Source organism: Xenopus laevis, chromosome 7S, assembly GCF_017654675.1.
Source record: "Xenopus laevis strain J_2021 chromosome 7S, Xenopus_laevis_v10.1, whole genome shotgun sequence".
In the NCBI taxonomy this organism is placed as follows: domain Eukaryota; kingdom Metazoa; phylum Chordata; class Amphibia; order Anura; family Pipidae; genus Xenopus; species Xenopus laevis.
In genome coordinates, this window is record NC_054384.1 from 73,288,523 (window position 1) to 73,315,074 (window position 26,552).

At 40.1% G+C, this 26,552-nt stretch overlaps 1 protein-coding gene across 1 annotated transcript in view; it reads left to right on the forward strand.

Moving 5' to 3' along the window:
* Positions 1 to 24,960, forward strand: part of LOC108697233 (layilin) — a 36,578-nt gene extending 11,618 nt beyond the window's left edge. The window contains exons 2-8 of the mRNA XM_041571389.1: positions 1,948 to 1,968; positions 4,373 to 4,670; positions 16,866 to 17,023; positions 17,217 to 17,258; positions 18,370 to 18,438; positions 20,492 to 20,588; positions 24,315 to 24,960. Coding sequence (XP_041427323.1) covers positions 1,948 to 1,968; positions 4,373 to 4,670; positions 16,866 to 17,023; positions 17,217 to 17,258; positions 18,370 to 18,438; positions 20,492 to 20,588; positions 24,315 to 24,678 — 1,049 coding nt within the window. The 3' untranslated portion in view covers positions 24,679 to 24,960. The remainder of the gene's footprint in view (positions 1 to 1,947; positions 1,969 to 4,372; positions 4,671 to 16,865; positions 17,024 to 17,216; positions 17,259 to 18,369; positions 18,439 to 20,491; positions 20,589 to 24,314) is intronic.
* Positions 24,961 to 26,552: the final 1,592 nt, after the last annotated feature.

The following is a 26,552-nucleotide window of genomic DNA, read 5'->3' on the forward strand; positions in this document are numbered from 1 at the left end:
TAGTTCCACAACCTGTATAAAAGCACTTGGCCTTCGGCTTCATGCTTTTATATGGTCATGGAGCTCCTCAGAGACTTATAATAACCTTATATTTTACAATAAGGGGTAGTTAATACACTATAAATATATTCAGAGAAGATTCAGTAATATTGTCACTGGAGGGGGGGTATGTTTAAGAGCTGTCAGTCTCTACAAAGTCATTATTTGATTGAGATAGACTTTGCTGTAAATTAGAATGAGATCTATCTGGAAATGGAGTAAGTAGCAACAGGTGGGTCCAGGTGCAGTATGTACACCCTGGCTCCCTGCTGCCCCACCACCACCACAGAATCGAGTGCTAACCCACTCCTCACATGCATGCCAACAAAAATCCCCCTTGCCAGATTAAATTTTATGAGCAAAGCTTGTCTCTTAATTCAATTCCAGATTTTCCCATAAAGCCAGATCCAATTCAATGAGAAAAACCTGTCTCACAGTTTATTGCAAGAAAATAGTTATGAAATCTATAGGAAAAACTGCAACTAAATTTGTTTTACCTCAGATTGAATCTCACCCATACGTTTTCATATGTTAAACCACTGTTTTCTCATAGATTTGAGTGTGGCCCAATATGGGAATAAGATACAGTCCCAACTACTAGTGTAAAATCTATATATCCACTCAGCATCAGACTGGATGGTCTAAGCCCCACCAGGGCTTCCAACACAGGAGCCTCCATCCCCCCCCTCTGGGTCCCTGCCCCAGCCACCACCCCCACGGGGCCCCTATGCATACCTGTTCCCTAGTTGCGTCCATGAATGGAGCCAGAGGGGTAAAATCAGGGGGCAGCCCAGGCAGCAAATTGGTGTGGGTTGGTGGGACCAGGCCCAGATTTGTGGAAAGGCCACCTAGGCCCGGGCCTAGCGGGGCAAGATTTTAGGGGGGCGGCATGCTGCCCAACCACACCCACATTGGTTCAAAAACACTGGGGATGCGCTATAGATACAATATTTTTTTTAATTTCCCATGCACCAATCCCCAATGCTCCTGTCCCCCTGGAGGGGACAGGGGCGATGAATGGTAGTGGGCCTAGGGGTGCCCACTATGTAAATCTGGCCCTGTGTGGGACCCATGAGGGCCAGGACCCACCAAGTTTTTACCCAGTGTCCCACTGGCCCAGTCCCTTCCTGAATCCACTGACGCTTAAACACTTTTGTGAGCCTGTTGAATTCTGAGATTAGAGACACTGGAGGCATTTTCTGCATTTCAGGTGTATAAAGCCATATTTCTTCACAGTGACGTTTTCAAATTTGCTTCACTGCCCCAGTATTAGTTTTATTCTGCAACCCAAAGCACATAAAATTTGGGATTGTGAGGGCTCTATTAGAGTACTGGGGCATTGCAGCTCATTTTGTGAACCCTTTTTGTTGCACACTCATTTGATTCAAGCAGCTTCTTCCAGCTTATTACAGTAAAATAAATAATAAAATAGATCCAATTCATTATCATATAAAGGAAATGTACTTACAACTGTAGAGCAGTGAATCAGCAGCACCATAAAGATGCCAATTTAAATAGTATATAGCTTAGTTACAGTTGGTTACTTATATGTTGCTTCTCACAGTAACGCTGCACTATAAAAAGGCAGACCAATACTGAACTGACAATTTTATGTCTGAGTTAAAATCAGGACAACAATTAGAAATATACATTAATATAAATTATACATATGATACAGTCTGTATGTGCACTCTCCTAATGCAGATAATGATAATACTTCAATGCGTTGGATTCTATATCCAATATGCCTTTCAGTGGTGTCTATTTGCTTAATTGTGCCTTGATTTATGTCCAACATGTTGGTTTCTTTGTGAGATCCTTAGCTGCTATTGCTTTGCCAAAGTATAAAGTGACAGACAATGATTTAATGAATGTATTTTGTATTTCCCTGTTCCATTGCTTCCTTAGTGGATGCGATCCCTCGGGCAGGTATGTATTTTTGTCCTGTTTAAAGTGTTACATATAAAAGAGATATAATTGTCTTATACCAATACCACTCCAATATTGGAACGAAGTGGGGCTGCTTCCTAGTATTATCTTACTTAATGAAAATTAATAGTAACGTCTATAGAGCCACAAAGTGTATAAAATAGCTTGGAGAGCTACAGTATAAGGCAGAAGATTCACCACTGTGTTGCTCTTCAAGATTCCCCTTTGGGGTATATACTCACAAGATTTCTTGGAGTTTAGATGCATATAATAATGTCAGTCCTCCAGTCATCCACCAAGTAATATAATGAAAATATAAAGCAAAATATAGTGTATTATTACTTTAATAAAAGTTAAAATGACTGTAAAACAACAGATTTTCTACTCACAAGGATGGCCAGATCGTAAAGCATGTAGTACCCAAAGCAAAGTAAAAGTCCAAACTTCTCGGGGACCAGGAAGGCTTCTCCAGTTGAGTCTGTAGTCACGCCCATCCTGAGGAAGCGGTCAAGGGAGACTGCGAAACGCTTCGGATTTTGGAGCGGTGTGATTTATTTACTGATTACAGACTCAACTGAAGAAGCCTTTCTGGTCCCAGAGAAGTTCAGATTTTGATCTGTTTTATAGTGATTTAAACATGTATTTAAACAATATTATAGTATATTTTGCTTTATATTTTCATTATATTACTTGGTGGATGATTGGAGGGAAGTCATAAGATGAAGGACTGACATTATTATATGTATCTATGCAAGGAGGAATCTTAAAGTATATTACAGTGGTGGATCTTCTGCTATATACTGTAGCTCTCCAGGCACCTTTTTAAACACTGTGTGGCTCTATCAGCTTTACTACTAATCTTCATTAATTAAGAAAATATTACTCTGTGTGTGCTTCCTTTTGCATTCTATTTTAGATTCCCTGTCAGTTTGACATATGCTTGATAAAAATTAACCAGTGTTGGCTTTCAAAGAAAATGTATAGAAAACGGATCTGCACACACGCTGGTTAATGCAGGCGGGTTAATGCAGAAACATTCACCGTTTCGGGGGGGACACCCACCCTTCATCCTGATGAAGGGTGGGTGTTCCCCCCCCCGAAACGTTGAATGTTTGGTGGCTGAATAAAAGGGGATACTCCCCGACTGCATTAACCAGCGTGTGTGCGGATCCGTTTTCTACACATTTGTTGCTAAGGGACCCGGCCGGGTCAACGGAAGGAACGCACCACCAATTGCAGGATTGGTGAACTGCAGGTGTGTGGTAGAAGAATTACATTGTAATGGCTTCAATACATTGAAATTATATAGGAATTCGTCCCATATCATTACACTGATTGAACACCTAGCTGGTAGACTGCATGAATACCACACCTCATATGTGATCATAATACATGTAGACCAGTGATCCCCAACAGTAGCTCACGAGCAACATGTTGCTCACCAACCCCTTGGATGTTGCTCCCAGTGGCATCAAAGCAGCTGCTTATTTTTGAATTCCAGGCTTAGAGGCAAGTTTTGGTTGTATAAAAACCAGGTGTACTGCCAAACAGAGCCTCCTGTAGGCTGCCAGTCCATATAGGGGCTACAAAACAGCCTATCACAGCCCTTATTTGACATACCCGTGGACTTTTTCATGCTTGTGTTGCTCTCCAACTCTTTTTTTACATTTAAATGTGGCTCACGAGTAAAAAAGGTTGGGGACCCCTGATATAGACATATGGGATGAGCTCAGTGGAGCAATAATCAAAAACAACAGTACATCCCTTTCTAAGGCTTGCCAGTACAGAGCACATTTATTGGTTACAAAATTAATATAAAGTAACATTTAATGCCGATAATTCTGAGCTAAATACATCGTCACTAAAATTATTTTGTTTTCAAATTTGTTTGTCCACATTGTACTTCCCTCTTCTGTTCTGCCTTCCCTCCCTTGATGCTCTATTTACTAAACACTTCCTCCTTTTGGGCATTCCCTTTTCTACATTTGTCTTTCTTTCTGTTATATCCTCTTCTGTCCCTCTTCTGTTTATCTCAAGTGCTTTAGTAATTAAGTGTAACGGCTAACCTTCTGATACAACCAATACAATAACTTTATCTGGAGCCCATAACTTTGAGTGAAGCCATGAAACTCTACCCTTCTGGTTTAATGTCGCACAGCCATGTGCCTGTCTCACTACTTTTTGGTACTCAGTATTGAAACAGACACTTACAATTTTCTTACTAGTACTGGTACTTATCTATGGCATTTAATATTTCATGGATGAAATTTTAGTTATCCTGTAAATGTCTGTTGGTTTCATTAAAGTTATCAGTAGATCAGTAAAAATGTTATTTCCTGCAAAAATGTTTCAGCCAACAGGTTGATGTAGTATAAAAATCATATTTTGGCTGCCCTTTCTTTAGGACAAATTGTCTGTAAAAATGGAAGAGAGAAGCCATGCTACAAAGTTATCTATTTCCATGATACATCCCGGAGGGTGAATTTTGCAGAAGCCCAGGAACAGTGCAAACAAGATGGAGGTCACCTTATGACCATCCTCTCTGAATCAGAACAGAGTTTCATAGAGAGTCTCATCCAAAGTATGCGAGTGCCTGAAGGGGACTTCTGGTTGGGTCTCGTGAGAACAGAAGATGAAACCCAAAACTCCAGTGATTGCAATAGTTTGTATAATTGGGTAGATGGCATTAAGCCCACATTTTGGTGAGTACATTGTATGGATAATTTCATGTATGATACAGTGTGCAGGATGCCAGTATTCAGCCTCTGGCTACTTTCATAATGGAACTTTATACTTTATACCAGGGAATTTCAAACACAGACAAATCATCACTGCCACATTTGGAAAACTGCCATATGCAGTCAGTGAGTCACTAGCAGTTTCTACCCACAACAGAAGTGTTTTATTTACTAACACTGGCAGCAGCTAAGCAATGATCTGACTCACCGCCCAATGACACACTGCTAAATAGTGTATTTGCACTTGCTGAGTAGCCTATAACATCACAGAACATCATAGAGATGTTTTTTGCAAAATATTTTTCATTCCCTGCACCCCCCAACAAAATTGAGGGTGACCTGTGACAACTTCCCATCACCTTTTTTTTGCAGGTCCCCTTCTGCTCTGTGCAACACTACAGTTATGGTATGCTAGTTATGCCACTGCTTTTTTGCTTGACATCCTGCTCTTTTTTATCAAGGTTTATAATGTATCACTGTTGCTCCTTTTTCCAGGCACACTACTGTCTCATACCTAGTTAACTCAAGGCTATTACTATTTGTGTATTATTTTAAAGTTTGACATTCTGTACAATGATGTGCAGAACACTGGCTTTAAAAGTCTATATTATTCCTACTCAAACCTATCCAGGGCCGTTTCAGGCTGTTATACCGTCTGAGGCGGCGTCCGAAATGCCGTCCCTACCGCCCGTCACGCTTACCTTGCGATCGCCGACAGGGGTCCGAAGGGGGCTGCATCACTAGAGCAGAGATCAAAATTGAACTCTCTGAGCTAGAAAAGCCGAATTTCCTGCTTAATAAACCAGTAATTCGGCTCTTAAAATTACCAGGTGTGGCTTTTTGCATGATGAGCCGTACAATATGTATTGTGCTTTTTCAGCAGTATACCTAAAATCATATACAAACACAATTAAGCTGAACTAGCACACAATGAGTAATTATAATTTGTCATTCTGGACCAGAGCTGCAAAATAAATGACTGTCCAAGCAGTCTGGTAGTGAAATCTCACATTCAATCAATTCAGTTTGAGTTTATTAAGATTATCATAATTTAGAATTGTAAGTAGCTTTCAGTATCCAAAATTGCTTGGCTTCTATCACAGAGATGAAGGCTCTACACATGAGCACAACAAGAGCTAGGCCATACAACACACAAGTGTCCCATGGAAAGGACCACATAATTGGCAATTTACCTGCTGCTCTAGATTTAAATATTAACTGAAATGCTCAGTATGTTTTTAAAAGGAATATATAAACATCTCCAGATGGAGGGTTTCTTTCTTATAATATTCGGTATGTTTGGTTATGTGCAGATCTCTTAGATAGATTATAAAGCCTAAAGTGTTCAGACATCTCCTTGACAAACATTTAATTTTAGAAAGATATTAATCTGATGTTGTTGTCCTCTTTACCACCACAACATCCCGTGCTCCTCTGAGATGGTTTTCTAATAGATAATCATTGATGACATAACTGGATTTCATTTTGCCACAAGATAATAAAGTTGGGCAGAGATGTTGGGCAGTCAGGCCTGGTTTATAGTCAGTATTCAGTTTAAACAAAAAGGTGCTCATTTGGGTTGAAGACCACACTCTGTGCAGACCATTCAGATTATTTCACTCCCAACTCAACAAACCAATACTGTATGGCAGGGGTTCCCAAACTTTTTGCAATGAGGGCCAGATTTGGTGAGGTGAAAATGTGTGGGGGCCGACCATTCAGCCCGACATTCTTTGAACCATTAACATTAAATTACAGGAATCGAGTAGCCGTTGCAGTAATATTTGGGCACATTAGTGAAATGATCTGCCACTTGGTCTATACTGCTGCCTGTGTGCTGAAGGTGTTAGCAATAGACACATACTGGAACGTAGTGACGCCATACTTCTTTAGTTTACTGTACTGGCACGTCAGTACGTCTATTGACACCTTCAGCCCTAAAGAAGTATGCGAAAACAGCGCATCTTTACATGCCAGTATGTGTCTATTGCTAACACCTTCAGCACACAGGCAGCAGTACAGACCAAGTGGCAGATCATTTCATGTGCCTTAATATTACTGCTATGGGATTCCTGATCACACTGTGCTGGGGGGCCTCATTATTATTTTATTTTTTTTTAAGGTTTTCTTTATTGATTTTCATTATAACAAAAATAGTAGAGATAGAAGAATTAGAAAGAAAGAGAAGAGGTGGAAAAAGAAGATGGGGATGGGTTACTGACATCCTGCGATACATCAGGTTCTAATAGTACATTCAGTCCAAAATATCTACAGATCTGCTGTTTGTCTGTGGATCAATCAGCCATCGGCCCCAAATTTTCCCAAACTTGGCTGGGCAGCCGCGTGCCATATAGGTAAGTTTTTGTTTCGGAAGCATCTCATCAATCAACTTAATCCAAAAACCCAGAGTTGGGGATTCAGGGGCCTTCCATGTCAAAAGAATTGCTTTCCTTGCAAAGTGAAGTAGTTGCTGCAGGCAAAGTCTGTCCCCAACTGATAGACTGAGGTCCTCCAGGTGTCCCAAAAGGCAATATTCAGGAGTTCGAATTTGGGGCAGACCCAACGAGGATCCCATGAATTGAAGAACGGCTGCCCAGAACCTCTGGATTTTAGGACACTCCCAAAATACATGCATATAATTACCCTGGTCGAAGTTGCATTTCACACAAACATCAGGATATCCCTGATAGATCTGTGCCAGTCTATGGGGTGTTAGGTAGACTCTATTTAAAAACTTTATATGTATATATCTGTCCCTAGTTGAAATGTGAACATCGGGCACCTGCTCCAATATGTCCTTCCAGGATCCCTCCTCCAAGTGGGGGAGATCCTGAGCCCATTTACGTCTAATATGCTCTATTGGATCATGATCACCCCTTAATAGTATGGCGTGGAACCAACTAAGAGGCCTGGAAAGATGCGGTCGACGCAGGTACCGTTCTAGAGAAAGCTCCTGAACTATGAGGGCCTCCCCCGAAAACTGGGCAACGTATGCATGCCTTAGTTGAAGGTATCGAAACAGCATTTGGTTGCTCAGCCCTAGTTCCTGCTTCAGCTGATCGAACTGCTTAAGTTCTCCCTGCCTCACGATATCATTCAAGTATTTCACCCCTACAGTTGCCCATACGCTTACATCCGGGATAGCCCAAAAGTGCGTGAGAGTACCGTTTCCCCACAAGGGAGTCCATTTGGACCAACTATTTGATTTTTTGTACGCTACTTTCACAGTTCTATTGAACACCTGTGTCACTGTCTTCATAGGGGGCGTAAGGGGGTAAATTGATGGCAAACCCCTGTGTAGTTGGTTAGCTAAGGCTTCAAAGGAAGAGACCACAGCTGCCTCCAAAACAGTGGCCTGATTATTTGGGTCCGGATTAAGCCACCACCAAGCGTACACCAATTGACTGGCATAGAAATATAATGTCAGATTGGGAAGGGCTAATCCCCCCTGGTTGGTTGAGGCTTGAAGCATTCGCATGGCAATTCGGGGGCGTTCCCCTGCCCAGACAAAGTTTCTAATACACGTGTCCACTTCTTTGAACCATTGCTTGGTAGGCAGAGTGGGTGAATTATGGAACGCATAAAGAAATTTGGGAAGAAAAATCATCTTTAGAATATTAATGTGTCCCGGCAATGACAGCGGAAGATTGAGCCATTGTTGGGTTTTTGTCCTCAATGACCTGACTATTGGGGCTAAGTTTAATTCAATGTATTTACTAGGATCTTTATGGATTACCATGCCCAGGTAAGTGAAGGAGGACACCCATTGCAGCTGTGCAGAGTGCAGTTCTGGCCTATTACCCTGTCATCTATAGGGAAAACCACTGATTTCGCCCAGTTGACCCTAAGGCCAGAGTAATTCCCAAAGTTCTTGACTTCCTTCAGAAGTTCTGTGAGTGCTTCCCTTGGGTTGGCCAGATAAATCAACATGTCATCAGCGTACAATGAAATTTTTTCCTCAAGTCTTTGTTTCTTAAGCCCTGCAATGCTCTGATTATTGCGAATTAACACCGCTAGAGGTTCAATGGCAAGGGCGAATAGTAACGGGGATAGCGGGCATCCCTGCCTGGTGCCCCGCGCCAATGGGAACTCTTGTGAAAGCTCAGCATTTACCAGTATGCGTGCTTTCGGGGCGTCATATATGGCTTTGACCCAATTAATAAAGGGATTACCTAACCCATATCGATCTAGGAGTGCCCAGAGATAGGGCCATTCCACGGTGTCGAACGCCTTTTCAGAGTCAAGGGACACCACCACTCTTTCTCCTGTAACATCATGAGTGGTCCAGATATTATTGTAAAGTCTCCTGATATTTATATCTGTGGCCCTAGTAGGCATAAAGCCGGTCTGGTCCGGGTGTATTAAATGTTCTACCACTCGTTTTAACCTATTGGCCAAAATTTTCGCCAGTATCTTCACATCTGAATTTAAGAGTGAAATTGGCCTGTATGATTCACACTTCTCTGGGGCTTTTCCCGCTTTGGGAATTAAGGTAATAGTAGCTAACTTTAGGCTATCTGGCAAGCCCTTCCCTTGTTGTATGGCATTAAATAGGGAAGGCCTCATTATTATTAATTTCATGACGGAGGCTGAGGGCCAGTGTAAATTTTATAACGGCCGCAATTGGCCCCCGGGCTGCACTTTGGACATGCCTGCTGTATGGGCTTTGTGCATGGGGTATTATTGGACTGAACTAAAGAGAAACTTCCCCAAACCTTTGCAACAAAATAGGAACACTGAGTTGTCAAGACTGTTGTTGTACACTGTAGCTTTAAGGTTTGCTTTCAATTGAACCAGGCGACCAATCCCAAACCATTAAAAAAGGTACATTATTCCACCTCCTATTCATTTAGGCAGGTTTTATTCTCTCTGTCATCCCCAAAATTGTCTGCCAACTGCCATAGCCTGTGTGATTTCCCCAAGATTATTATTACCAATTTGGTAATAACTTGTGTGTGATGTGCATAGCTGATCAGAGAGCTAATGTACAAGTATGGGGCCTGTTTTCCAGAATGCTAGGGTTTTCTGGATCTTTCTGTAATTTGGATCTTCATACCTTAAGTCTACTAGGAAATCACGCAAACATAAATAAACCCAATTGGATGGTTTTTCTTCCAATAAGGAAGAATTACATCTTAGTTTGGATCATGTGCAAGGTACTGTTTTATTATTATGGAGAAAAATCTAATAGTTCTTAAAATTTTCATTATTTGGATAAAATGGAGTCTATGGGAGATAGCCTTTCCATAACTCAGAGCTTTCTGGATAATGAGTTTAAGGATAACAGATCCCATACCTATGTAGGGACCCTGAGATTTGGGTTAAATTACTCAGGCAGTTCCCCTTTAGTATTTGGACACCTAAGGGTCCTTGGCTTGGTCCACATTAGTTCACAGAGTTTGTCCACTAGGTGGCATTATGTGATAATATAAAGGGGTTTAGCACCATGTGGTCTGGGTCTGTCCTGGGACTTTGCCTCACTGAGAGGTACTACAGGTCCAGGTCTACCGTGAAGTTAATTAAGTGTGAGTTAGAGATAGTAAATATGGTAATAGTCACTCTAGGAGTGACAGTCAGCACAGGGTAGCCAGTGAGCAGATGTGGCTCCAATGAGGAGAAATAGTGGGGTTAGGACCCTGTGGTATGTGAACCACTAGAGCGGGGACTACAGTGGGTGAGTTGAGGACCAGATAGGGTGCCAAGACCCAAGACCCCAGGCTGAATACAGTGGGTGAGGTGAGGACCAAGTCTGGTGCCAAGATACAAGACCCCAGGCTGAGAAACCCAAGCCTTAGAGTTCATCTGGAGGGATAGTGGCCAGTGAGAGTGGTAACTATCTTCCAAGTCTCTTGTTGCTGTAACTTTGATATATATTGAATATTAGCTCACCTGCTGTACCTTGTACCCCCTGTAGGGAATATTGCTGTTTGAAGCTATCCTATTATGCCTATGAACATCTAAGTACCGGTGAACTACTCGATTGCAACAGTTCTCTGTTAATAAACAAGTTTAGGTTACTGCAAAGAAACTTGTCTGGCTGATTATCCTGCTGCATTGATCTACACCAGGTACCAGGAGTTGCACGGGTACACTAAGGGTTCGGGGCACACTACAAGCAGTTTTAGCCTAGTCACAAACCGCCTTAATACACAGCAAAAGTACACTCAAGGGTGTGCTATACCTATACTAACTATAACCCAGGACTCCAGGTATGTCCACTTCTAAAGGTATAGTGAGAGAAAACAGATAATCCCCATATTTTTCAAGAGAGGCACAGTAATATTCATTCAAAATACAAAAATGACTATTATAAAGCTGTGTCAGCACTATTTTCTTAAGAGTTTCAGTGCCATAACTTTGATAGAGTTAGACTCTGAATTATATGAAGGAAGTGGGCGCCAACGGGTCGTAGGAACGCATCAACTATCTGATGCGGTCCTCGATCACAGGGAAAATCATACCTAACCTATCGATATCAGGCTTATATTTGGCCAGATATCGATCAGGGAGACCCGTTGGACTCCTCCACACAGGCAAACAGCCAAATTGGTCTAAAGGACCGATATCAGCAGCTTTAATCTGCCTGTGTATGGCCACCTTAAGGGGCAAATTCATCAAGGGTCGAATATCGAGGGTTAATTAACCCTCGATATTCGACTGGGATTGAAAATCCTTCGACTTCGAATATCAAAGTCGAAGGATTTTGCGCAAATACTGCGATCGTACAATCGAAGGAATAATCGTTCAATTAAATCCTTTGAATCGAACGATTCGAAGGATTTCAATCCAACGATCGACCAAAAAAACGTAGCCAAGCCTATGGGGACCTTCCCCATGGGCTAACATTGGGTTTGGTAGCTTTTAGGTGGCGAACTAGGGGGTCGAAGTTTTTTCTTAAAGAGACAGTACTTTGACTATCGAATGGTCGAATAGTCAAACGATTTTAATGAATTAGCCCCTAAGTGTATGGGAGATGGACAGTATGTTGATGAGGAAACTGACTTTATTGGCACAGTAACTGGCACTCATAAGTCTGCACATGTGCTAAGTTCTCTTTAATGTATGAACCAAATGAAAGTTTACTAGTTCTAAAGCAGCTGTGAAAGTGCAAAAAAGATCTTTGAACTGGTCTGGAAATCAGAAGCAATGCATGACACCTATTCAGATTTCAATTTAAAATGTCAAAAGTCAATATATTATAGCTTGATCATATCTAGCTGTGTCCATTTCAGAATGTCACGGGTGTCTCAGTACATATGATAATAGCCCTAATGTCATATATTTCTTGCTGACAAAGGTTTCCCTTTGTGCAGGTTATAAGCAAAGTTAAACCTATGTTTGTAAATATAAAATAAATTACCACATAAAGACAAAGGATATATTCAAATACAGTTGATCATACTAATTAAAGAAATGTCCTAGAGTGTCATTATTCCACTCTCTTTTCATAACTATCCAGCTTGTTGCTATCAAGCATAAACTATCCAACCTGTTCTCTCTATAAAGAGTAAACAAAAACATTTTGTTTAAAATTTTGTATACATTATTATTGTTATATATTGCTGTATATAACAATTGGACTAACAACGTCCACAAAAAGTTAGCATTTCAGTTTAACAACCTTTTAGGAAAGTGTAAGTCTAATAAAAGTATCTGTATAGTGCCATCTTATGGCTAAACAGTTATCCGCAAGTGTTGGAACCCGGTGATATTTTAATACACTAATATAATAAATCTGTAAATGATATGGTACGACTGAGGGGTGCAGGATGTACAGTAAGTATTTAGCAATTGTTACAGACTGTAATATGCCCTGTGTGCTTTATTTTGTGCTTCTTCCCAGCACCCCTTCTGCTTCCCAGTGCCCTGAGCAAATATTCTCTCTATACTACACTAAAGCAGCCCCATAGTTAGTGATTTCATCAGTTATTATTTGTACCAGTTCAACCTGGGTACTATACCCCTGAATCGTTAATAGATTGTGAACCAGAGAATTCTAATATGTTATCCAATCAGAGCTCAATTAAAAACAGCAAGGTGGAAAAAAACAGATGACAAAATGTGCTTTTTTTATCCACAATGCACCTTTCTGCCTCCAATTTACACCTTGAGCCCTTAGGCACAAGTCTGCGCACTCCCAGATAGGAGCACAAAGAGTTTAAACATTTTCAGTGTGCTGCATTACCTGTACCTACCAGTGCTGTATATTGGAGGGGCAGCATGTGTGACTAACGTGGATATATTCCAAGCACAATGAGGCACAAGGAATCATTGCTTAGGTTAGGTGTTAATTCCCTAGTACATGTTATTGCTGTGCTCTATGCCCTATGTCATATTTTCACTTGAGCACAAGGAGTCCCTTGCAACAATATAAAAGACCTCATGGACTAAAGATTGCATACATTTGGATTAGACATTTTAGATTTTGTCCACAAGATGGCACTATATTTAATATCATATAATACTCTTTTGTCTTTTTTACCAAAACTCGTATCTTTCCCAGGTTCTCCCTATTTTTATACCCAGATCTTTCTTTAAATCTATGATATCGCAATTCATGTGGAATGGGAAAAATCCAAGATTTAAATTAAGTACAACCTCAAGGTCCTTCCCAAAGTAAAAGGAGGACTAAGTCTGCCTGATATTTATTTATACTATCCACCCATAGGGTTGCCACCTTTTCTGGAAAAAAATACAGGCCTTCCTATATTCTTTCTGTTTTTTCCTGTTAATAACATTAGCATCAAGCATAATTTTTTACCGGCCAGATGGCAACCCTATCCACCCACCTGTCCAGGATATATAATCGGGTCTCTGAAAAAGGGAAAAAGGTTTGGATTGTATTAGAACAGAACTCCTCACCCCTACCAATTGAGAACCTACTGTGGGTAGAAGGTCAAAACTATCTTAAAGATGCTGTAGAACACCCACTGATAAGAGCCACTTTAAATGGCATAATAGTAAGGGTGACTATAACCTAATGAGTCCCCCCTCCTCCAAACATTAATGAATAACCTTGAATTCCCTCACGCGCAGGAGAAAGGAGCATTTACTAGATGGGATATTTGGGATGATAGAGGCACTAGAGTTAATGATTTTATCAAAGATAATAAATTGCTTTCCCTAACAGAAATTCAGTATCACTGGGGCTTTCATCCCAGAGATAGTTGGAACTATAACCAACTTCACTCTTATATACAAACAATCAAAAGTAAAAATTGGGATAGACGTTTAACTCAGTGGGAACAATTCTTGGATACTAATATGAATAGAGTCAAACTCTTATTCAAAATATACAAAATACTAATTAATAATTCCCCCCCGGACAGGCCATCTTTTTGTTCAGCATGGGCTAGAGAATTAACAACTCTTCAAATAAATTTTGGAGGTGCAACAAAGAAGAGGGGACATATACCCATATTTGGCTAACCTGCCCTTGTCTTAACTGTTATTGGGAAGAGATATTAAATACAATTAATAGAATTACCAAGAGTGATTTATGAAAAGACAACCAAGCATTAATCATTTTAAACATTAATCAAGACTCAAACAATATGATTACAAATGCATTAACTTTACGTCTCTTGCAAACATCAAAATACCTGATACCAATAAAATGGAAATCGACGCATCCACCTACTTTTTTCAGATGGTTTGCCAAAGTTGAAGTCTTGAAGAACTGACCTTTATTTTGGAAAATAATTGCCCTGAATATTGGAAAACGTGGTCTCCTTGGTTAGACTTCATTAAAGTCATGGGCAATATGTAAGCCCTCTCTTTTTACTTGAACCCTTATATCCATCTTTGATCTCTTCTCCCCTTGTTGAACCACATAAATTGTATCAGGCACAACAGAACTTGGTTTCGCAATCATTGTATGACTTTTTCCTTAATAAGAAATGTAAATTATTGGTAATTGTTGGTTTGCTTGTGACTCCCTCACCTTCCCTTTTCTTATTTTTCTTTACCCCTGCTTTTTTTCTTTTTTGAAAAAACATAAATAAAGAATGGGGAAAAAAATCATATAATACACTGGAAGTTCAATGTTCTTATGGACAAGCCTGTAAAAACATTCCTGGATACATGGTTAGTTGGCCAAAGTAAGTAGCATGATACAAGCATATTAGGAGTCGACGGAATTTTGTTCTAACGATCTCCACCTGTGTTACTGCTCACTTTCCTTATTAGATCACACCAGTAGGACCAAATATAATACTTTACACAATAAGGGATAGGATGGAGCACACAATCCACAGACTATGGTGCAAAAAAAATTTTTTTGTGATAAATAGTGATTGTGTGCTCCATCCTATTCCTTATCGTGTAAAGCATATTAGGAGTAAAAGTCGTCAAAGCAATGTGGGTACTAGGCATGTCTTCTATTGTTCTCCATCACTTACAGTCATGAAAAGGTGTTGCCTAGGGGCCTAATGATCTGCCACAGATCTATCTACATAGTGCCATGTCCCTTGTACTGAGCTGAAACCTTATGATGCACATGACTACAAATGCCAGGGAGATATTGAATGCATTTCCAATATGAGGCAATGGTAATTGCATCCAGTATGATGTTAGGGTTGATTATTACCAAGAAAAATGGAAAAGCACATTTTCAGACAATAACTGAGCATTCACATTGATTATCATTATAATTACCTTGTTTTCTTTCACCCCATAAATCCATATATTAACTTAGTTCTTAAGTTACAGATTTAATGTAGTCAAATGTCAATATTGAGAGTTGTCTAATGATTCCCTGCAGTCTGAAAGCATATGCATTAGCATACCTCATATTCATTAGTCTCTCCATAAAACCAATATATGTGGACGCAGAGAGGAGAAGCCCATTATGGTATTAGGGAAGACTTCCCCGAATTATTTTGCAGTCTTACTTTTTGCATGACAATAGAAGCACTAATAGCAAATCACCCAATCCCACTGCAGAATTTTCTAAAGTTTGTGATGCTTTAATATTAGCATTATTTTATTTTGTATCATTCTATTTGACATAATTTTTTGTTACAATATAACAGTCTGTATGAGTCAGCGCTAAAAGCTAGGAGAAATAAGAATGCAGCATAAAGAGAATCTAAGTGTAGCGGGTTGTTGGTAGTTGTAGTTCCACACTCTCCCAAAATTCTACTTTAAGGTGCTTGATTACTTGTTACTTCCACCACGTGTCTTACTTATATGTTGGGTACTTACAAACGTTTTAAGACTTTTAGGCATTCAAATATAACCAGGGTAGTCTGCTTTTTTAATGCGTATCGAATCTCCACTTGGGGAAAATTACTATGCGTGTTATTAGCCTGGTGTCAGCTCCAACCCACATTGCTTCCACACGCTGTAGCTCCCCTAGGCGCCTGGAGATGACGTCACTCGCCTCGCAAGGGCAGTAACGTTTTTAAGTACCCAACTTATAAGTAAGACACGTTGTGGAAGTAACAAGTAATCAAGCACCTTAAAGTAGAATTTTGGGAGAGTGTGGAACTACAACTACCAAAACCCGCTACACTTAGATTCTCTTTATGCTGCATTCTTATTTCTCCTAGCTTTTAGCGCTGACTCATACAGACTGTTATATTGTGATTGCCACCCGAGGAGAAAACGGGATAAACTGAGTCGGAAACAAAGGAGAATTCTGGGAACTGTAGTTTTATCACATTGTGTATAATTTTTTGTTACTTCATTTTCGGATGTTCACTTTTGTATTGTTATATCCTTTGTGTTGTATGAGTCAGGTACAAAGGAAAAAGGGGGATAAATTGTGACTGTACAGTAATTAATTGCCATACCATTCAAGTAATGTACTCTAGCAGCAACATGCTGATCTGATACAGATTACTACAATGGTATAAAGTAACATCTAAATTAGTAACTGAGCCGTTTAGACCTGTTGCCCAAGAAGTAAGAAAATGTAAAACGTACCATCTCTTTTAGGGGATAATGGTATATAGAGGGGATTAGAGTAGGAATGTTGTGGTTACTGAAGACATAGGTGTTTGGGGGATGATTTGTAGAAGGATCTGCACCATATTTTGTACCAAAACACTACATGCCAGCCAATACCTTTATAACAGGTATTAACTTTTGGCACATTTCACATGGATGATGTTCTTCTTTTGAAATGACCACTGATATCACCTACTATTCTCTTAGGAACTGGTATGCAGATGAGCCCTCTTGTGGCAGCGAGGCATGTGTAGTGATGTACCACCAGCCTTCCGCTCTCCCTGGTGTCGGTGGACTCTACAGGTTCCAGTGGAATGATGATCGGTGCAACATGCGCAACAACTTCATATGCAAATATTCATTAGGTTAGTGCTTTATTACATTTATATTCATTACAACTGTCAGATGGTTCAGTTATGAACAACAGTGTCCTTTCATTCCTACTAGATTGGTAGCATTTAAACATTTGTATTGTTTTACTTTACAGCAACATGAAATACATAGTTTCAAATGAGCCAATAAATGACTCTTCAAGTAGGTATTTTTTTTTTATTCTAGAAAAAACAACAAATCGTTCTTCTACCAAAACTCCCAAAATAGGTAAGTATGGAAATTGCTGTCAGATATGTAATTAAGTGTGGAAATGTTGTGGCTGCAAATTATGTGAGTGAAGGGGGATGTAATAAATAAACTGAGTCTGGTGACGAACTGAATAAGCCTCAGGCTTAACGGAACAGTAACACCAAAACATGAAAGTGCTTTAAAGTAATGAACACATAATATCTGATTGCCCTGCATTGGTACAAATGGTGTGTTTGTTTTAGAAACTCTACTATAATACAGTATATAAACATATTGCTGTGTAGCCATGGGGGCAGCCATTCAAGCACAGGATACACAGTAGATAACAGATACACTCTGTAGTGTACAATGGGATTCTTTAGAGCTTATGTTATCTACCGTGTATCCTGTGCTTGAATGGCTGCCCCCATGGCTACACAGCAGCTTGTTTATATAAACTATAGTTGTCTTTCTGAAGCAAACACACCAATTTTACCTGTGCAGGGCAACAGTACATTATAGTGTAATGCCTTTAAAACACTGTACATTTTTTGGTGATATAGTACACAGATTACAATTATGTTTGTTTTCTGTACTGATATTAAGTCAGAAACAAAAGAATTCTACCTCTATCTGACGATTAAGCCGATGTTTTTAAGGTCTTGTTGTCTTGTGGCTGAAGTTTTGTTTGGCCTATAAAGGCACCCAATAAAAATGTTCCATCCTGTCCAATCCACTAGACAACCAATATCCAAAGTTCTTGCCTATATTGGTAGTCTTGTCTCCCACCATACACACACTAAATATATTTCAATAATACTGTGTGTATGCATATACATATGCATTAAAACAACAATTCCGCTTGCTTTGGCACAACCCTCTTTATTGTCTTTATTAGAAAATTGCAATATCCAGAACATTTGACCACAGTGGAGCTATTCAACATTATTCTGTAGAGAATGGTTTAAACCACTGTTTTATAATCTATAATCTGTTGATTTGTTTGCTATGGGTTACCGCTCCTGGGCTTATTTAGTGCCTTTTATAACATATGGGGACTAGACTTTACAATTCTTTCACTGGGTTTCCCCTATTACTGAAAGGCATGACTTTTTATTATTGCTTTTCTGTTTTCTCAACTCTGAAACAGACACAATGAACCCTGAAGATCCAGAGGAGTCAGTTAAAAAAATAAATGGAACAGCCCAGAAAATTGATGGTACTGTACCTATACCTATCAAATACGTTATAAATGTATTTTGTGTGAGACAGGCTAGATATAACTCTAACTTTATATTTATTTGAAAATTAAAAAACAAATTACTAAAGCACACAATAAGGGGGGTATTTAATAAAACCCGTTTTTTTCTCATTATTATTATAAAAAATTTGACCAAATTCCCACCCAAATGCAAGTGTGGGAAAAGGCGCTACGAAATAGTGCATCTTGACTCTTGTTTCTTATATATATTCGAATCGTGCAACTCGTTTGTTTAAAAAAACACACGTTTTTCAGATTGTTGCACAAAAAACAGCTCCAAAATGACGGAAACCCTGGAAGATCGTGAAGGCAAGGAAGATCTTCCAATTGTAAACGGGATATCTGCCATTGACTTCTACATGACTTTGACAGTTTGTAGCTGGAGTGTGTTTGGCTTTTTTTCCTATTAACAATATCACCAAACTCATATCAATTAATAAGCAGCGTCGAGGCCCACTGGGGTCGCTACTCTATGGACCCTCTCTAGGGACCCGCTACCCACTGCTCACCCACACACAGCGTCCATAACCTTACTTTTGCTACAATCAGGGAAGGGAGTACCAAGAGAGAGCGTCTGGGAGGAGGGCAGGCGGGGATCGGGTCTGGGTCGGCAGGACCCACCACATTTTTTCCTTGTGGCCCAGTCCAACCAGTGATTATCGTGGTGAGCACAAACTAATAAAGTATAATTGGGAACCCGCATGTACTGTAGCTTCTACAACAATTTTAGCAATATACTGTATATGCTCACAAATGGATTACATTTATATAGTTTATCATAAAGTTTTAGTGTATCGCTCTTGACTCTTATTTCTTATATATATTCTTATTTAAAATGATAAAGAGTGGCATGTACAAGGACAGTTTAAAACACTTTATAGTTAAAAAAAAAATTACACTCTCTCTCTCCCAGCTCCAGCTGCTCACCTGGAGCAACTGGAGCTGTTCTGGGAAATTAACAAAACACTGCATGAACCAGAGCCTGTGTAACCCAGTTCACCCAGCTGCTACTGAAGTTCAGCCCAGAAGCTGTGCAGGACTAGGGTTGCCACCTGTCCGGGTTTTGACCCGGATAGCAAGGTTTTTTGAAGGGCTGTTTGGGTCAAAACTGACTGTCCGTTTTTCCAAATTAGGAAAACCAGGCAGGATTTCCTGAGATTAATGCGGCAATCAGCCAATCTCCGATCGCCGCATCATAGCCCTGCACCCGACATCACAATCCCACCCCTTCCATGATGTGGCCCCGCCCACTATGACACAGCCCCACCCACTGCCACGCCTCCCCCGGAGTTCGTCAGGGTGGAAAGATGGAAACCCTATACAAGACAGTTTGTGGGACCCTCACCCCTGGGTTTGACTGGGCATGTTGCACATCAGGATCAACCCCTGGAAAAGATGAGACATAAAAACTGATTATTACACTATCTTGAGAAATGTTAATTCATCAATGATGACATCAAGACATAAGGACTGACATGCAGATTAGGAGTGTGCCCAGTTGGAGGGAATTGTTAATTGATAAAGATCTGCTGCTCTGTGTAAAAATGACTTTTGCATGTGATCCTTTAGACACAAGACTGCTTTGCTTTTTAACACAACTCACAGTTGGAGCCATGGAATTACCAAAGAATTATAGCAGACACTTATAATCGATGACACAAGGTGCACAAACAGCTAAGCATTCTTGCACTGATGCCCTTAGATTTTAATCATAGAGCATAGGAATAAGTGCATCTGTGCACAGAATGCATAAGGCTGTTTGGACACCTTATATCTTTGTAATAAAGTAATACTTTTTTAATTAGATTAAAAGAACAATAGCAGCATTATGGGCAATCATAGTAGGGGCTTGTCAGGCAAATAAGATCAAAATGATACAGATTTTAGTGAGTCATTTGAAAGTGAAGAATGTTGTCAAAAGAACTTGTAAAACGTATAGTGCAATACTATACACAATATCTTGTGGTATGCGATAACATTATTCATTGTTTACTCTTTTATGGCATTTCAGAGAATGTTGTGCATTACATCCTTATCGCCGCAATCCCACTACTGACATTACTGGTGATTTTCATTGGAGTGCTTTGTTGCTGTATTGCAGAAAAGAGGCAAGTTTCTTATTATTTTATCAATTATTTATAATACACAGGAGCTCTGAATATCCTGTAAAACACATTATCCTATTTATCTGTGTTTTATTTCTCTTGTGGTCATTGAATCAATTTAAATGGTTTCCGGCATCACATCTTTGCTGAAGTTGAGATTTTCACTCAACTCCTAATCTTATACATATATTTCAACACAGGTTTCTTCTTATTTATCAGCTATGGGGTATGCTTGGGTTTCCCAGTGCTACTTTACATTCAAATTGTCCAAGACCGAACTGCACCTCCAACACACGAGAATCCCAGCAATTTCTATCAAAGGATGAATTTTTTAAGATAAGTTTACAGATTACCTCTACTGATCTTTCATGGTTATAAAGCCATGGACAGGCATAATAGTTGGCAAAACCAATTAAACCAATTAATCATAAAATACCGAGAACTGAAGTCCTGCTACAGCAAGAGAACTAAAGGCTGAATATGAAGGCTTTATGCATAAGCGGATTTTCTATCAGGCTAGGGAAGGCTAAGCCTCCCCAAACATGTCTGACACTTAAAAGTGTAAAGTAAAGTAAAAAAAAAACGGAGGAAAAAACCCTTTTCCCTGACCTTTGGCATCTGTGTGATGAGAAGCGGGAAGGGAGGAGTTTGAAGAACCCCGTGTATTTTCTGTCAGTGCAAGCAGGCATCTTCCTTCATTCAAGAAGCTTCCATGCTGATTGGTTTGCACTGAGAGTTTAAGTCCCGGGAATAATTCTGAGCCATTTGATTGGCTTGAAAGTTAGCTTGGAACCTCAATCCAACAATCCAATTCATGCACCGGGACTTGGGGGGGAAACTTCGAACTGCGTAATTTCGCTGGTGTAATTTCGCCAGCGTTCGGTACCCTGTGCGCATCTTCGGATCGTCATGAATTAGTGTTGTGCAGGCGAATTTATGCATGGCGAAGTGTTATGATGTGCGCAAAGCCATCAATGGCGAATTTTCACTGGTTAGTGAATTTGCCTCTTAGACTTTGAGGGCAAAAGCAGCAGCATGGAGAGGAGAATCACAGAGATCTAAAATTTCTGTTAGTTTTATTACATTTCTGCTGCTGACACAGAGGTAATCAGCCCTCCACCCCCATTCCACTGTTAGTGCCATACATAATGCTAGTTTCAGACCTGAAGAAGGCAAATCCTTTGATAATCTTGTTCATAAAACCACTATTTCTTCTGCTTTCTCTCTGTAAACACGTCCATTATTTAGACAACGTCTCCCACCATACCAACATTAACCCTTCTCATGCCATGGCAAACCCTGCTGTTTTTTTTACTAAAACACACCCCGTGTGGATTAAACATTGGTTTGAATACATATTAGAAGCTATAAATACACTGCAATGCACTGCAATTAACCTATGATTTTACTGAGGTTATTAGTTCATACAGACGGTATTAGCATTGCATTTATCCTACATTGCTTTCTCGTGGCATGATAAATAAAATTTGTACAGCTTTTATGTTACCCAGTGTTCAGGGGGGCATTTTAAATTAAACTGGCAACTCATTTACCCTGGATTCATCTATCCCTAATGTTTTTTGCATCCATTAGATAATGTGCCTGGTGTACCATTACTCGCTATGCTGGAGGGTGTCAGTGCCTACTGCCTCTCGCTATATAGAATATGCCTGTTATGAAATTATCCACTACGTTTCACTGGATGCTTTGGATCTGTTGGTTAGGAAGGCAGTTAGGCAAGTTTAATTTATAGAAAAGGTATAAAAATGATAGATGTGTCTTTTTTTGAACCTTAATTATCATGCTACTATATCAGTGCACTGTTGTACTTGGGGCATAAGCACTGCCTTTACCAATTCCTCCGACTAAATATAATGTCAGTACATTAATGTCAGTACTCACAGCCTTTCATTTAATATAAAGTGCATGGTCATTACTCCAATCATATAATATGACTGTGGTGATTTCATTACCTATTTCATTAACGGGGTCCGAATACTAAAAACTTGAAAAATTCTAATTTTTACTATAAAATAAGAATTTTTAGTGGGAAAAAAACCTTTTTCAAGATTTAATATACCCTGAGGCTGCAAAAAGTCCAAAGATATTATTGTCTGTGCCTATGGCTTTATGACTTTGTAACCAAAAGCAAATAATTCTATTATATGGTTACACACAGTCTTTGAGTCTGTGCATAGGCAAAGCTTTATTCCAAAAATAATATTAACATTTCACATGCATGCATACTTCAATCAGCTTTCCACCCAGGACCCATATAGGCAAATTCACCTTTGTACTGGGGGGGATCACACACAACCCACCAGGCCCCCCTCCACCACCCCTACAACCCCCCAACCCAGCCACAACACTGCTCCTCCCCCCTATCCTAACCAGCTGTAGCTTCTGTTTTCTGATCTTCATGAATGGGGCAGGGGGAGCAGCGGTTGGGTGCAGGGAGCACAATCTAAAACACCCATGGGAAGCGGGTCTGTGCCGGGCCCACCTGTTTTCTCCCGGCCCACCCAATCAGACCCTGGGCAAACTGGTAGGAAAAGATGTGGCAATCTGCATATGGTTATTAAACAGGATGATGAGTTTGTGCTTGTTTGTGCTTGGACAACACATGACTTTTTGACATTGGCTTGAAGGAGAAGGAACACAGACACACCTATGACTAAGCGCCGGAGGGTGCGAAACGCGTAAGGTGGGATATGGGGGGTAGTATGTACCAGCTATAATTCTTTTAAAATGTACTTCAATAAATTAATATTTTTTACTTGAAGAAAGCTTTGGGACTTATATCATTTTTTTGATATAAATTTTTCTATAGTTGATGGCCCTTTTGAACTGGGGCGAGTCCCGTGGGCTTGGTTTGATAATAATATGGACTCCCGACTTTGTATAGAATTGAAGGAGAAGGAAACCTAGTCGGCGCAAACCCCCCCCTCCCGTGTGTTGCCCACCCTCCCTCCTCCCCCCTGGCCTACCTGTCCCACTGGGCAAATGCCCCTAACTTGTAACTTACCCTTCTGCGCAGGTCCAGTCTACGGAGTTCACCGACGCCATCTTCTTCCAAGCGATCTTCTTCCTGCTTTGACCGGCGCATGCGCAGTAGGAGCATTTCGCCGGTACGATCTACGGTGCATGCGCCAAAAGTCATGAAGGGAAATCGGAAAACTTTGTGACTTTTGGCGTATGCGCAGTAGATCCGTATATGCGCCAAAACGCCGGTCAAAGCAGGAAGAAGATCGCGTGGAAGAAGATGGTGCCTGTGAACTCTGTGGACTGGACCTGCGCAGAAGGGTAAGTAACAAGTTAGGGGCATTTGCCCAGCGGGACGGGTAGGCCAGGGGGAGGAGGGAGGGTGGGCAACACACGGGAGGGGGGGAGGGTTTTTGCGCCGACTGGGTTTCCTTCTCCTTTAAGCTGGGCTTATGTAGAAAAGGTGCATACTTTCTGAACTTCCAGAAATAAATATAAATGTATTTTATTTTACACAGTTAAATTGGGAAATGCTGGGATGTGGCACTTGAAGTTCCTCTGCTTTACAGTGGCTTTTAGTGAGTGATTTAAAGAGGTGGGGTGTATTATCCATTTTTACTTAAACACAATTCTGAAATGTCCAATGCTCAGACCAATTATCTGGACTTTTTCATGGTGGCTGGATAGACTGTAATGTTAGACTTGATTTCCTTGAATATACTTTCATTTTCTCTAATGTTATTTCAGGAAAGAGAGAAACAGTGAAATGGCCATTAAAGAACCAAGCTTCTGGACGTCTCCAAATCGTAGGAACAGTCCAAACCTAGAGGTTTACAGCGTTATAAAAAGGCAAAATGAGGCAGACTTGAACGGGACCAGGCCGGATATCCGCAATACTTCATTCCGAGTGGCATCAGGGGAAAACTCCCCACTAGACAACCTCTCTGGGGAATATGATAATTTGGACAGGAACCACTCAGAGAGCGGCTTTGTGACACTAGCCAGCACAGAAAGCGGATTTGTCACCAATGAACTATATGAACTGTCTAGTGAAAGATTCGGCAGAAGCACAGAATCTGGCTGGGTTGAAAATGAAATCTATGGATATTAAAATGTTTAAAAAAAAAACTATACCATAAATGAGCAGATGTTCAATGGACATGATAACTATTTTACTATTTTTTCATCAAAAATATATTGTCTTAAATTTGATCATTCTATTTCTGAATGGAATAAATGCTAGTCATTCTGGAATGCAATATTTACAGTTACTCTTTCTAGGATTCCAAACGTTTGTGTTAAAATGGAGAACACAAGTTAGAATTTGATGCCCATGATTATGGTATATTGGCTTAATTCAAAATGCAGTATTTTGTACAATTCTTATACATTGGTTGAAATAACTGATAATTAATTAATTAAATCTACTAATGTCCATAGATACAATTTACCAAGGATTTCTCACCCATCATTATACATTTTTATATTTATAGTAACGTACAGTAACGTATACACTGTACACATATATATATATATATATATATATATATATATATATATATATATATATATATATACATTCAGAAGTTCCATGGATTCATATTCAGTTAAGTTATTTTAAAGGGACATTTTAGTCTACATTTCGATTAGTGGAATTAACTAAAGCAGTTTTTAAACTTTAATTTAATCTGGGCGACTTCGAACAACTCTTCGAACCAGTGGTGTGACTAGATGCTACTGGGCCCCATAACAAATTAATTTTAGGGCACTCAACATAACCAGAGGTTGTCCTTTATTTACCAATATATTATGAAATTGTTCATTATTTAGGGTGTTATGGGGCGCCTATACATCCTGGGGGCCGCAGGGTCTCCTTCCTCCATAGTTACACCCCTTGAAAGGGCGCTGAGCCAATGAGGTCAGTTGAGAAACTCTCAACTAGGTACCAGGGGTACAAGGGGTGGCAAAAAAACCTCTACTGATACTTTAAGAGCCGAATTTCCGTTTTTCAAACTGGAAATTCGTCTCTTCTAGTTTAGAGAATGCAATTATACTCTCTGCGCTTGTGTCCTGGCCCTCTCTGCTTCCCTCGTGGACCCCCTGGACCCCCTCCAGCACAAAAAGGCGAGTGTTCGAGGGAGGGGGGCGGCAGCAACAGAAAGCTGCCTCAGGCTGTGGAGGGGCCAGGATCACCCCTGCCTGCTTCCAACAACTGGTTATGTCCTCGGTATTCTCTGATTACATTATTTTATGCCTTTACCTTTCTTGTCCTGCCCCATATTAGTATCCTTTAAAATGGTGTTCATACTTCAGGGGGATCTAGAGAGGAATTAGGGAACATGCAACAGAAAACGTTTGGAATAATATATACAGGATAACCTCTATGAAACATACATTTTAACACCTTAGGTAATATAACATGCAACATTGGGAAACAACTCATGGCAGCATCATGTTCAACCCTCCACCCGCATACACTCAGGTAAGTACTTAGTGCTAATGTGTGACCATATTTTTCAATTCCAATGGGGATATCAGTGGGGGTGACAGCATATCCACTCATACAGTAAGGGAAATGAATTACATGGCACAAACGCAGTAACACTCAGATTCTTTTGGAAGACTGGAGACATAGCATTCACAAAACATTAATAAAAACTCTCTGTCTATATAGAAAAGGTTACCCCAGTGTGTTAACGGAAACTACAGGTCAAGTTAGTCTCCCAATGGTTTGTGTTAGAATACAGAATAGCACTTTTGCAGGTACCATATAAGCATCAGGTAAGATGAAGGAGTTTGCCATGGCATAGTCCCATAAATCACATTTATTAATAACAATGTTTATAAACAATCACTATGAGGGAATCTGGAGCTCAGAATCCACATTTACTAATTAATGCGAGTTAAAGCAAACCTACTTCTGACATATAACTATATGTAGTAGTGACTTTATTTGCACCCACATGCAGGGCCATTGTCATTTGG